Source organism: Lepus europaeus, chromosome 12 (assembly GCF_033115175.1).
Source record: "Lepus europaeus isolate LE1 chromosome 12, mLepTim1.pri, whole genome shotgun sequence".
NCBI lineage: Eukaryota > Metazoa > Chordata > Mammalia > Lagomorpha > Leporidae > Lepus > Lepus europaeus.
In genome coordinates, this window is record NC_084838.1 from 97455921 (window position 1) to 97469955 (window position 14035).

Sequence of the window (14035 nt, forward strand, 5' to 3'; positions counted from 1 at the left end):
ACAGGTTTTGTTGCCAGATAAATTTAATGCAAACTTTAAAAAATGTGAGAAAGGAATAAAGAACTTTTGTATCTGGTCTAAGGATGTAAGTGCCTTTCTAAGTACTGTTCTAGTATATACTTAAATACGTGTTACTCATACCTAAGTGTCTTCTAATTTTTATTTGCTTTTTTTCTTGGAAGCATAATGTTTTCATGGGACTTTCTTTGCCATGTGATTAGAAAGCATCTTAATGATAATAATGCTGTTGCTGAGCCTTGCTTTATAAAAAGTCTTACTTTATTCTAAATTTTTGCAAAGTTCTATAGGTGTATGTTCCATACTTGTTTAATTTCAAGATATTTTGTGTCCATTGCATCAAATATTTTAATTGTTCGATTAATTTAGTCTTAGCCATCTATAAATAAATGAGAAAGATGATAGAGATCAGTGTTACTCACCATATGGATTTATTCTGTTTTTTGTTTGTTTTTATTTATTTTTATTTGACAGGCCGAGTTAGGCAGAGAGAGAGAGAGAGAGAGAGAGAGAAGGTCTTCCTTTTTCCATTGGTTCACCCCCTAAGTGACCACTATGGCCGGCGCATTGTGGCCACGCGCCGTGCTGATCCGAAGCCAGGAGCCAGGTGCTTCCTCCTGGTCTCCCATGTGGGTGCAGGGCCCAAGGACCTGGGCCATCCTCCGCTGCCTTCCCGGGACACAGCAGAGAGCTGGACTGGAAGAGGAGCAACCGGGACAGAATCCGGCACCCCGACCGGGACTAGAACCCGGGGTGTTGGCACCGTAAGTGGAGGATTAGCCTAGTGAGCCATAGTGCCGGCCCGGCCCTATTCTCTGTTTTTTATATTGTTTAGTTTGAGGGTATGTTGTTGAGTATGTATGGGCTCAGCATTTTTGCATCTTTTTAATGTTCTTAGGTCATTATATAACAACATTCCTTATCTTTTTTTGTCTTGAAATTATTTATGTTAGCAGCATAGCTACACCAGTTTCCATTTAGTTCAGTAAGTGATTAATTTGACTGTTGCTCTCTTTTCAGTTTTACTGTGCTGTTATGTGCAGTTGTTTCTTTTGTACCTAATTGTATATAATCTTTTAACTGAGGATTTTAATCTGTTTACATGTATTGTGATTCTTAATTTATTTGTATAATAAATGCTAATATCTGCTGAAAGATGAGATGATGGACAATTTACCCAGTAAAATTTACAACAGATTTTGGCTAGTTTGATATGTAAACTTAAAGGGGTGTACAAGAAATAATCTTATTTGAAATTTATTTGTGTGTTTATTAGAAAGAATTACACAGAGAGAGGGAGATCTTCCATGCACTGGTTCACTCCCCAAGTGACTGCAACAGCCAGAGCTGGGCCAGGTTGAAGCCAGGAGCTTGGAGCTCTGTCCTGGTCTTCCACATAGGTAGCAGGGGCTCAAGCTCTCAGACCATCTTCTGCTGCTTTCCCAGGCATGTTAGCAGGGAGCTGGATCAGAAGTAGAGCAACAGGGATTTGCACTGACGCTTATGGGATGCCAACATCAAAAGTGATGGCCTAACCTGCTGTGCCACAATACCACCCCCAGTAATCCCAATTATTATTTTTGTGTGGTCTCTAAAAAGTTTGTTTCTGCAGTGCTTTACATGGTATAGTTAAATACCACTCCTAAGAATACGTACTGTCAATACGTACGCTTTTTTACGTACTGGAAGATGTAGTATGTGTTGTTATTCTGCCTCTCTATAGGGGGCAAAAAACTGATTTTGTCAAAATACCTAAGGTTAGCATTCACAGAGGTCACTTCTGTCTGAAGCTGCACAGCCTCACGTAGTAGGAAACCCAAACGTCCATGGCTTAAGGAAGGTGGAAGTTTCTTTTCCCTCACCCGTGAGTGTGGAGAGAGGCTCCACAGATGATGAGTGACCCAGGTTTCCCCTCCCACTGCTCCACCCATGAGTACTGTGGCTCCAGTCATAAGGCCCCATAAGACAGCATGGCAGCCAGGTGGGCAGAAAAGAGGCACCTTCTTGCTTGTCAGCTTGGTTAGGGCACCACTGGCCACACCTAGTCGTAGGAGCAACTGGAAAATGTGGTCTTTGTTCCAGGTGGCAGCGTGGGAACAAGAGACTACATGTCAGGTTGGCAGCTGCTGATCTCTGCTGCATGCCTCACACAAACAGCACAGTGTAATTGCAGGAGTGCCCCGTGGTGGGAGAGACCGAAAACTCACCTACGTGGCTACTGCCTATTATTGCAGGCATAACTAGGAAATATGCTTGTTCATAGATATTGTTTGTTACCTTTTCTAAATACCACGTGTGGTTAACCTTAAGTGTCTCCTGCCTAGGTTTTACTTAATGTTTCTCTCTGCCATACTGAGCAGCACAGGGACTTACCAGCTTCTTTCAACTTCATTCCCCATCTCCACCTTCCCTGATGTCTTGGTCTGTGTATTTGAGAGTTCTTCCTTATTTTACATTCCCCAGGATTATTATTTGAGAATCACCATTTACTTAATTTACTTACCGGTTTATTTGCTGACTATTAGGTATTTATTGCTTTATCCATCAGTGTCTTTGGGCTTAGAACTCCTTTTTTCCTAAAGTATTTTCTGTCCCAGGCTTTCTTGTGTGATTATATCAGTTTCTATATTTTCTGATGGTTTTCACAGCTATCTGCAGTTCTGCAATTTCACTATAATATGTCTTACCATAGATCTTATTTATCTTGATTGGGATTCATTTTCCCTTTCAAGTCTGTGAAGTCCTGTCTTATATGAGATCTAGAAAATAGTTGTTATCTCTTCCTTTTTCCTCCATTCTTTCTGGAGTTTCTGTTAATGTGGTTTTAACTTCTTTGTGTCCTCCATGTCCATATGCACCCTTTCATATATTTGCATCCCTATAATTTTCTCAGCTCTTTTGCTTTTCTACTGTGTCTCATTGGACATTTGGTGCGTCTGTTAGATTTCTGATTTTTTTGATGGTCTTGTTTCTAGAAGCTGTATGTGATTATTTTACAGATCTTCCTGTCCTTTCCTCACAGTGCTTTAACTTTCTCTTCTGTTTGTGCTTTTGGTCCTTAGCAGTTGTCAGTGTTCAGTTGTATCCATCTCCTGGATGCTGGTCCTTCTGTTTTGCTTGCATGTTCTGGCGTATGGTAGGTTATGGCTTTTGAGTGGGCAGGGTTTTCTTTTCCATCCTTTGAGTACTCTGAGGCTTTGATTCTTGAGGTATCTTTCTAGATTGCTTTTATTGGCTTCTAGGAGATACCCTGTAGGGTTTTAGGCTCTAGAATTCCTGTGTCAGATACTCATTATGAAGAAGTGCTGCTCCCCCATGTGGGGCACAGGTGTGAGACTCCCATTTCTTACCAAATCCTTTGTTTCCTTTGGTACTCGAAGTGCTGGACAGAGAGAGCACCCTTGCATCACCTCATGCTGTCATCTGACAGTAGATGGGCTGTGATTAGGGACTGCAGATGTACTTATTCTAATTGTTTTCTATTTGTGTTACAGTGTCTGTAGAATGGCCTTAACTCTTCATAGCAGCAACTTTTAGTACAGGCTTATTTCCCTAGGAATTTTGTGTTTTCTTTGTTATGTGGCTTCCTGTACCTGTATAATCAGGTAGGGCTTAAGAAATAAAGCCCTAGGAAGTTGGGAATTAATTAACATTATGGATTCAGAATCACAGTGGTTGAGTAAGCAAGTGGTGCTTGATTTTAAAGAGAAGCCCCTGAAGACACTGGGGAAAAAGGAAGAAATGTTGACAGAGCTCTTCTTAGGGCCAGGCACTTTATAATGACAATTACTCTCCGAGGTAGGTTCTTACCCTACTTTATAGATGAAGAAACCGAGGGCCGCAGAGGCTAGATGATGTCTCTGAGCTTCCAAAGCCCTCAGTAGCTGTGATGCATGGGGTCTGTCGGACAGCTCTACAACACAGGATCTTCTCACTGAGTCTTCCTGCCTTTGTTATGAGTTGGTTTGCATTCATGAATTCACTTGAAACCTTCTATGATTTCCCAGCTTCTTATGTTACTTCTTTTTTTTTTTAACTTTTATTTAATAAATATAAATTTCCAAAAGTAAAAATTTTGGATTATAGTGGCTTTTTCCCCCCATAAAATCCCTCCCACCTGCAACCATCCCACCTCCCACTCCCTCTCCCATCCCATTCACATCAAGATTCATTTTTAATTATCTTTATATACGGAAGATCAATTTAGTATATACTAAGTAAAGATCTCAACAGTTTGCACCCACACAGAAACACAAAGTATAAAGTACTATTTGAGTACTAGTTATACCATTAATTCACATAGTACAACATATTAAGGACAGAGATGCTACATGGGGAGTAAGTGCACAGTGACTCCTGTTGTTGATTTAACAATTGACACTCTTATTTATGACGTCAGTAATCACTCGAGACTCTTGTCATGAGCTACCAAGGCTATGGAAGCCTCTTGAGTTCCATAACTCTGATCTTATTTCTTTTTTATTTATTTATTTATTTTATTTATTTATTTATTTTTTTTGACAGGCAGAGTGGACAGTGAGAGAGAGAGAGACAGAGAGAAAGGTCTTCCTTTGCCGTTGGTTCACCCTCCAATGGCCGCCGCGGTAGCGTGCTGCGGCCAGCGCACTGCGCTGTTCCGATGGCAGGAGCCAGGTGCTTCTCCTGGTCTCCCATGGGGTGCAGAGCCCAAACACTTGGGCCATCCTCCACTGCACTCCCTGGCCACAGCAGAGAGCTGGCCTGGAAGAGGGGTAACCGGGACAGGATCGGTGCCCCGACCGGGACTAGAACCCGGTTATATTTCTTTTTTATTTATTTATTTTTTGACAGAGTTAGAGAGAGAGAGAGAGAGAGACAGAGAGAAATGTCTTCCTTTTTCCGTTGGTTCACCCCCCAAGTGGCCGCCACAGCTGGCGCATTGCCAGGTGCTTCTTCCTGGTCTCCCATGCGGGTGCAGGGTCCAAGGACCTGGGCCATCCTCCACTGCATTCCCGGGCCACAGCAGAGAGCTGAACTGGAAGAGGAGCAACCGGGACAGAATCCAGTGTCCCAACAGGGACTAGAACCTGGGTTGCCAGCGCCGCAGGCGGAGGATTGGCCTAGTGAGCCACGGCACCGGCCATGATAACTCTGATCTTATTTAGACAAGGCCATAGTCAAAGTGGAAGTTCTTCCTCCCTTCAGAGAAAGGTACCTCCTTCTATGATGGCCTGTTCTTTCCACTGGGATCTCACAGAGATCTTTCATTTAGGGTTTTGTTTGTTTGTTTGTTTGTTTTTGCCACAGTGTCTTGGCTTTCCATGCTTGAAATACTCTCATGGGCTTTTTAGCCAGATCCGAATGCCTTAAGGGCTGATTCTGAGGCCAGAGTGCTATTTAGGACATCTGCCATTCTATGAGTCTGCTGTGTATCCTGCTTCCCATGTTGGATTGTTCTCTCCTTTTTAATTCTATCAGTATTAGCAGACACTAGTCTTGTTTATGTGATCCCTTTGACGCTTAATCCTATCATTATGATCAATTATGAACTGAAACTGATCACTTTGACTAGTGAGATAGCATTGGTACATGCCACCTTGATGGGATTGAATTGGAATCCCCTGGCACGTTTCTAACTCTACCATTAGGGATAAGTCTGATTGAGCATGTGCCAAACTGTACATCTCCTCCCTCTCTTATTCCCACACTTATATTTAACAGGGATCACTTTTCAGTTAAATTTAAACACCTAAGAATAATTGTGTTTTAATTAAAGAGTTCAACCAATGGTATTATACTGAGTGAAATAAGCCAGTCCGAAAGGGACAAATATCATATGTTCTCCCTGATTGGTTACAACTAACTGAGCACCTAAAAGGAAACCTGTTGAAGTGAAATGGACACTAGGAGAAACAATGACTTGATCAGCCCTTGTCCTGACTGTCAAGGAACAACTTACTACTTTATTCCTTTTAGTATTTTTTGTTTGTTCTACTTAATACCATTGGTCATTTGCAACAACAACAAAAAAGTTGTATCTTTACCATTCAACTGTGTCTTGCAGTTCCTTTAGTTAAAACAGGCTGCTGTGGACTATTTGTCCTCACAGCCCGTTAATGGTTCATGAATCATATTCGAAACTGGGTTTTGAAGCATGGCTTAGAGTTTAAGAATGTGTCAGCAGAGGGTTTACAGGTGCCTCCATGCATGCCCATTCTCCTATCAATGCTGTGCTAAGATCCAACTCCTGTGTAGCTAGCTACCCTCATTTTTTTCCCCCTCTGAAAACATGGAGTTTCACCTTAAGTAGCAACCAGCATTAACTTTTTTTAAAGATTTATTTATTTGAAAGGCAGAGTTAAAGAAAGAGAGAGATCTTTCACCCACTGGTTCACCCCCAAAATGGCCAAAGTGGCCAGAGGGGTCTCCTTTAGGGGTATAGGGCCCAAGCACCTGGGCCTTCTGCTGGTTTCCCAGGCACATGAGCAGGGAGCTGGATTGGAAGTGGAGCAGCTGGAACTTGAACTGTCACCCAAATGGAATGCTGACACTATAGATGACAGCTTTATCTACTATACCACATTACTGGCTCCCAGCATTAACTTGAGAAATAGCATATCACACATATTCTTTTAGTGTCTTCCTATAGATAACATATATATATATATATATATATATATATATAATTTATTTGAAAGGCAAAGTTGGGGATGGTGGGAGAGAGAGAGAGAGAGGTCCTCCATCTGCTGGTTTACTCCCCAGATGGATGCAATAGCTGGGGCTGGGATGGGCCAAAGCCAGGAGGCAGATGCTCCATCTGGATCTCCCACATGGGTACAGGGGCCCAAGGACCCAGGCCAGCCTCTGCTGCTCTCCCAGGCTTATGAGCAGGGAGCTGGATCAGAAGTAGAGCAGGGACTTGAACCAGCACCCATGTGGGATGCTGGCATTGCAGGCAGTTGCTTAGCCCATCACACCACAATGCAGACCCCGATAACATTTATTTTTAAGCCACTCAACTCTGTAAGATCATAACTCAATTTTCTTATGCTTGTCTTTGACATTTCCTTCCTGTTCAACTGATTCCAGATGCTTCCTGAGATCTTAGTTACTTTCTTAAATGAACTTTAAAACCAAAACAAAAGTTTCCATTCTTCCATCTTGGAATTTATATTGGTCAGCTTTTTTTGTTACTGCAATGAAGTACCTGAGGCATCCTGATTTTATAAAGAAAAGAGGTTTTTTTGGTTCGTGGTTTTGGAGGTGCACAGTCCAAGATTGGACAAGTGCCACTGGGTTAGCCTCTGTTATTGGTGTTCTTGCTGGCTCTTGTTATTGGTGATGGTGAGGGGCAGCATACACATCTATCATCTGATCATGGAGACTCTGCCATAATGACCTAATCCAATCCACCAATCACTGAATGCCATAATTGGATTAAGTTTCCTCTGTCTAGGTGCTGCTAATATAAGACTTTGCAGTCCAAACCACTGAGTTCATAGGTCAGAAATTCAAACCGTAGCAGAAGTCTACCTTTTTTTTTTTCAAGTAGCACAAGGGTAACTTATTAAAAATACAATTAATGGAAAGGTTTGTGAGTTTAAATGTGCCATTCTCTGATTTTACTTACTTAAAGCAAATAGTGGTACTCAGATAGTATAGAATGACAGCACTATTAGTGCCAGTCACCAGAGTGATGTGACACTGTGTACTATTAGTATGTTGAAGAGTTCCACTCTCTCTCTTCCCTAGCCCTCCGAGCCACAACATTGTGGTGAATGGAAAAGAATGTATAAACTTCGCTTCATTTAATTTTCTTGGCTTGCTGGATAACCCTAGGGTGAAGGTGAGTGGCATCTGATGCTGACATGGGCGGAACATCACTGACTTACGAAACCACACATGAAGTAAAAGATGCAGACACTCAAGCCTATTTAGGTGTTGCCCGTTACCCTTTGTCTGACGGAGTTGTCATCTGGACTTGGGCAGAAGGTGGCCAAGTGTGAATGGGGCATCATGTTGGTGACAGCCAGGGGACTGAGTAAGCCAGACAAGGTCAGAAAAGTATCTTGGAAAGTGTTCCATCTCCTTTTGGGATTGTGGACTAACAAGCATTTTTCAAGACAGAATCAGGCCCATAAACACAAAAGTATAGAGTCATTATGTTAATCAGGCGTTGAAAATCCAGGAATTGGAACTTGTCTGTGGTTTAAGTTATATAAATCTTTTTTTTTTTTTTTTAAGATTTTATTTATTTATTTGAGAGGTAGAGTTACAGACAGTGAGAGGGGGAGAGAGAGAGAAAGGTCTTCCATCCCCTGGTTCACTCTCCAAATGGCTGCAACGGCCAGAGCTGCGCCTATCTGAAACCAGGAACCAGGAGCCAGGAGCTTCTTCCAAGTCTCCCATGCCCGTGCGGGGGCCCAAACACTTGGGCCATCTTCTGCTTTCCCAGACCACAGCAGAGAGCTGGATGGGAAGAGGAGCAGCTGGGACTAGAACCAGCGCCCATATGGATGCCTGCGCCGCAGGCGGAATATTAACCTACTGCACTTCAATGCCAGCCCAAAGTTATATAAGTCTTTATATCAGTGTTTCATCATTCTAAGAAGCAAAGAAAATTGGGGGAGAGAGGAAGGAGCTGTGTGGGCTAAAGGGTCTGAAGTTTCAGTTTTACACTCTTAAAAGATAAATGATTAAAAATAATTTTTACTTCAATAAAGGCAGCAGCCTTAGCCTCTCTGAAGAAGTATGGTGTGGGGACCTGTGGACCTAGAGGATTTTATGGCACGTTTGGTAAGTTTTTGTCATATTCTTGTTCAGACTATTACTTCAAAAAGTTAAGATTCAGTTTTATTTCAGAACACCTCAGAATACATATCCTTAATTTGCCATGTTAAGCTGGTGTGTATGATTTTTATGTAACTTTCTAGGACACCCTGTGGTTTGGAAGCACTGGTGGGAAACACATTGGTCTGGGGCTGAGGTGACCTGTGGAGGGGAGAGCTGCAGGTTTTCGGGTTCTGCTACATCAGGAAGGTCAGGTGGTGTCCGTGGCCCACCCCCAGGGAACTCTGGTGTGAGAAGACAGATTGTTTCTGTTGTACATAACTACTCTGAGGTGAAGATCTAGCTTAAGTGACTGCATTTCATAGCCGTACAAGGTCCTGAATCTTCCCATCCCACTGCTCCAGTGAAGGGGGTCCTGGCATTGCCTGCATGGCAGATGCCACGTCACAGTGAAAGAGAATAGCAGTGCCTTCTTGCAGGGAAGGAGACCCTTGCATGTCACTGATGCCCACAGTCCACAAGGGAGAACCAATCCTAGGCCACCCTAACCACCGGGGGGCTGGGAAACAGCATTAGCTGGGCAGCACTGTACCAGGGAAAAAGGTGATAACATATTCTTGCAAGGGTTGGGTGGAGATAAACTTGCAGCCTTTTTTCTTTTTGGAAATGAAGAAAGGACCTGAAAGTGAAAAATCACTGATTTCCTTGGGTGTGGATACCCTGAAGGCAAGCTAACTAAATATTCAGAGAAGTGTATGATGTTGAGTACCGTGAACTCCCTAACTCACAGTCATCAATGATTGTTTTTATTGTCTGTATTATTCTTTGCTTCTAAACATGTCATTAAATCATTATTCCAGTGGATATATTCTGGAAATAACATTTTTGGCTTACACAGTGTCATAGTGTGATGAAAGTAGAGCAAGGGAAATACGTTCTGTCTTCTCTTTATATCCATTTCTGGTCCTTTTTGTATTGTTTTTATTTTAACCGGATGTTATGTAAGGGGCACCTGTCTTTACTCTTCAGGTAATATGGTGATTACATTATTGGTATTGGAAATAGATGAGGACAGTTAGTGTCTAAGAATCCTGCAGGTGAAAATGATCTCAAGAATCTCGTGTTCCATCATCCCAGCTAGGAGATGTCCAGAGAGGATAATATCTTCCTCACAATTACAGCTCATAAATTTCAACCCAAAACTTGGAAAGCCCGTATTCTGACCTCAGTTTTGTCGGCAAACTCAAAAGTATAGAGCTCAGATCAATCTCCCACTTGCTCTGGCCTAATGCAAACATGGATTGGCTGCCTGGTTTTTAATGGTAGGGAATCATTTCCTGGAATTTAGGTACGAGAAACTAGGAAAGACATTTTAAAAGTTTACTTATTTAAGAGGTGGAGACAGAGCTCCCATCCACTGGTTCACACCCCCAAATGCCCACAACAACCAGGACTGGCTCAGGCTGACGCCAGGCCCCAGAATTCCATTTGAGTCTCTCATGGATAACAGGGACCGAAGTACCTGAGCTGTCAACCTGCTGCCTGTCTTAATAGGAAGCTGGATTAGAAGCAGAGTAGCTGGAACTTGAACCAGACACTCTGGTAGGAGATTTGGACATACCCAAGTGACCTGCTGTGCCATAATGCCCACCATTTTATCGTTTTCAGAAAACTGAATACTGTGGAAAAGATTTATTAGTCTGTACAAGTTGGTTTTGATAAACTATTGATTACTTATTAGAATAAATTGTCAAGATTTTCATTGGAATAGTATTTTCCTACATACATCAGAATCTGGAAGCAAAATGCCTGTCTGAAATTGTCATCTAGTGTCTTTGTCCTACCCCTCAAAACACAGAAACAGGTTTTGAGTATCAGCTGCTATTTTTTTTTTTAAGATTTATTTATTTATTTATTTATTTGAAAGTCAAAGTTACACAGAGAGAGGAGAGGCAGAGAGAGAGAGAGGTCTTCCATCCGATGGTTCACTCCCTAATTGGCCGCAATGGCTGGAACTGCTCCGAAGCCAGGAACCAGGAGCTTCTTCCGGGTCTCCCACGCGGGTGCAGGGGCCCAAGGACTTGGGCCATCTTCTACTGCTATCCCAGGCCATAGCAGAGAGCTGGATTGGAAGTGGAGCAGCTGGGTCTTGAACCTTTGCCCATATGAGATGCCAGTTCTTCAGGCCAGGGCATTAACCTGCTGAGCCACAGCGCCGGCTGCTATTTATAAAAGCCGTAAGAAATTGATACTCGTCAACATTATACAAATTACAACAGAAGAACTTGGATAGATACTACAGCATATGTGATGAAAAAATTGTTGGTTTTAAAGGTGATAAATATGACAGAAGTTAAAATAAACACATTATATATGTTCGGAAACCAAAATGAGGGGAAACTTTACTGCTGTTCTTCCAATAACCACATTTGCTCAATATGCTATAGAGGACCATGAGTCCAGGACACATATCTCAAGATTAAAATTCTACTTAAGCAACTGAACTAATCACTGAATGAAATTAAAAATTAATATCAAATTTCTATAACATGTCAATACTATTTTAGAAGCATCATCAAGACAGAAAGATACTTAATAATAAATTGTCCTGGGCTACATTCTGTAGTGTAGATTTTGCTTAGTGCTAGAAGAGAATCTGGAACATCCCAGGAAAGCTGTGAAATCATAGTCGTTGTCATTCCTGAAAGGAAATTTGGCAGGTCTGATGATGCCTGTATATACCTCCCCAGGGTTCTAGAATTCTGCATACCAAGTGACCTGGTAGTTGAAAGGATTTAGGCACAAAGGAAGAGACCAAAAGTAGACCTTGTATCAACATATATTAGATAAATGGATTCTTTTAAAAATTACATGATACATGTAAATGATAAAATCAAATGCATTCATAAAGGTATACCTGTTTTATGTTACATTAAAAAATTACAGACTGCAAACTGCATGCTAACTATAATAGTCTACGTGGGAAAGTCAATGCGTGGGATTTCTTGCAATTACTTACTGCTATGATGCAAACACAGTATGTGCAAAGCAGCAAGGTCCCCCAAATATTAAAGAGTATGAATACAAAATAATGTCACTATCCTCAAATAGGCAAGAGATGGGCTTTCCCAGAGTTTACAGAACAGAACAGTAACTGCTGCAGGTGCCTGCTCTCTAGCCTTCCCTGTGTGTCAGTCTGATGCCTTTAACCTGGGTCTCACTCTCCCACAGGTGTCTGAATGAGCTTCTCAGTGGTCTTCTCAAAGGCACATTGGACAGTCAGAGATTTTTGCACTTGCCCTCTATATTTCTTTTCTAATACATTCAAATCTTGTCTGTGATTTCCACCACCACCCTCCTCACACCCCCTGTCCTAGAACCTGTTATGTGTATTTAATTTCTGCCTAGTTCTTGGTCTTAAAACTACATCAAAAGAGAATTGTGTGACAGAGTTAATAGTCTGAATTATGGCATTTAATTCTGTTCTAGAGCCACTAGTAAGTAGTTGTTCATTTGGGTAGTTTTTTAAAACTTTTTCCTTTTTTTGTTTTAGAGCAGTCAGCTGAACCATGACTTCATGTTTTAGTTGGAAGAACATCTAGTCAGAAATTCCCAGATCTGCCGCTTCTTCCTACCAGACTTGAGGTCATAGTTTTCTCAGGTGTAGGATGGAACAGTCTTTGCTTGCACAGCTTATAGCACATTGCTAAGATCCTTGTAAGATTCTGCCTGTGAACACATTTTGAAAAACATTCAGCACTATAATTTCTAATGAATTTGTACATGCTGTTACTTGTATTTAAAAAAATTTGTGTCCCTGAGGGTTTGTTTTTTTTTTTAAAGAACAATACCTGTGCAAAAGTATGAAGGCTGTAAGAGAAAACGAGGTTGGTCAATTGTTTCTAAACTGTTCCAAGACTGACTTTTGTGGTCTGTCCTCTGGAAACCCACTGGGAAGACCATCATTGCCCCTTCTTGTCAGTGAGAAGCCGAACAAGCAGCTCTGAATAGAAGGGACTCTTCACTTGGGGTTCAGATAACTTAATTAGAGGATAACTTAAAGTGTAACTGGATTCTCCATTTTAAAATGCCACCTTTACTTTTACTCTACAAACATGGTTTTATTTGAATATACTTTAGAGCAGAGGTGGGGAACATCCAACCTATGGGCTGTATAAGGCCTGCAAAATCATTTGGTCTGGTCCGGCCAAGGCAGCAATAAACACAAGTCCCGAAATTGAATAATTATATAATAGGCTATTTTTTTTTAAGATTTATTTTATTTATTTGAAAGAGTTACAGAGAGGTAGAGACAGAGAGACAGGTCTTTCATCCACTGGTTCACTCCCCAGATGGCTGCAGTGGCCGGAGCTATGCCGATCTGAAGCCAGGAGCCAGGAGCTTCTTCCAGGTCTCCCACGTGGGTGCAGGGTCCCAAGGACTTGGGCCATATTCTACTGCTATCCCAGGCCATAGCAGAGAGCTGGATCAGAAGAGGAGCAGCCGGGACTAGAACTGGCACCCATATGGTGTGCCGGCGCTGCAGGCCAGGGTTTTAACCTGCTGCACCACAGTACTGACCCCTAATAGGCTATTTTGAATGTTTAAGGCCCACACGTAATGTTATGAATGGCCTGTGGCAGAAAAAGGAAGCCCTGCTCTGAAGTGTGCTACTTGCTGTGTGCTGAGCACTGAGGTGTTTCTTCAGCATTACCCATATTGCTCTTCTACCAGCTCTCTAAGGAAGGTCCTGCTCTTACTTCTGGTTGGCAAAGAAAGGTACAGGGAGGCACAGAGCATTTCCAGGCTTGTCCAGGTACACACCTGGTGGTGAGAGGAAGCCCAGTTCTTGAACCCCAGGCCTAGCTGCAGGCGGAGCTTGTGATTACCACCGAGGCCAGGCCTCCCATCTGTGAGCTTCTGGTTAGGAAGTCAGAGGCGAGTGCTGCAGGACGGGCAGAGGCTCACTGGGGGCGCCTCCTCTCTGCCGCTGTAAGCGAGAGAATACAGCGCTTGGCTTTTGTTTCATACAGATCTCTGGCACCAGTGGGTGAAATGCATCCCACACAGAGACAGGAATGTCAGACGTGGAAGAACTGTGCCCTGGTAGTTTTCCTCCCTGCTGCCTTCCCTGCCCGAGGTTGAGAGTTTCTTCATTGCACAAAGTAGCATGAAGGGAAACGAGTTCTACAGGCATCCATGTTTACCTGTCAGAAAACCTGCTTTGCAAGGCTGACATCCGCTGAAA

The 14035-nt window shown here is 42.4% G+C and overlaps 1 protein-coding gene across 3 annotated transcripts in view; it reads left to right on the forward strand.

Annotated features, from left to right (window-relative positions):
* The window catches only part of SPTLC1 (serine palmitoyltransferase long chain base subunit 1), a 53648-nt gene that overhangs the window by 6770 nt on the left and 32843 nt on the right, over nucleotides 1–14035 (forward strand). For all 3 annotated transcript variants that reach the window (XM_062208580.1, XM_062208578.1, XM_062208579.1), the window contains exons 4-5: nucleotides 7750–7843; nucleotides 8721–8793. In XM_062208580.1, the coding sequence (XP_062064564.1) occupies nucleotides 7750–7843; nucleotides 8721–8793 (167 nt within the window). The remainder of the gene's footprint in view (nucleotides 1–7749; nucleotides 7844–8720; nucleotides 8794–14035) is intronic.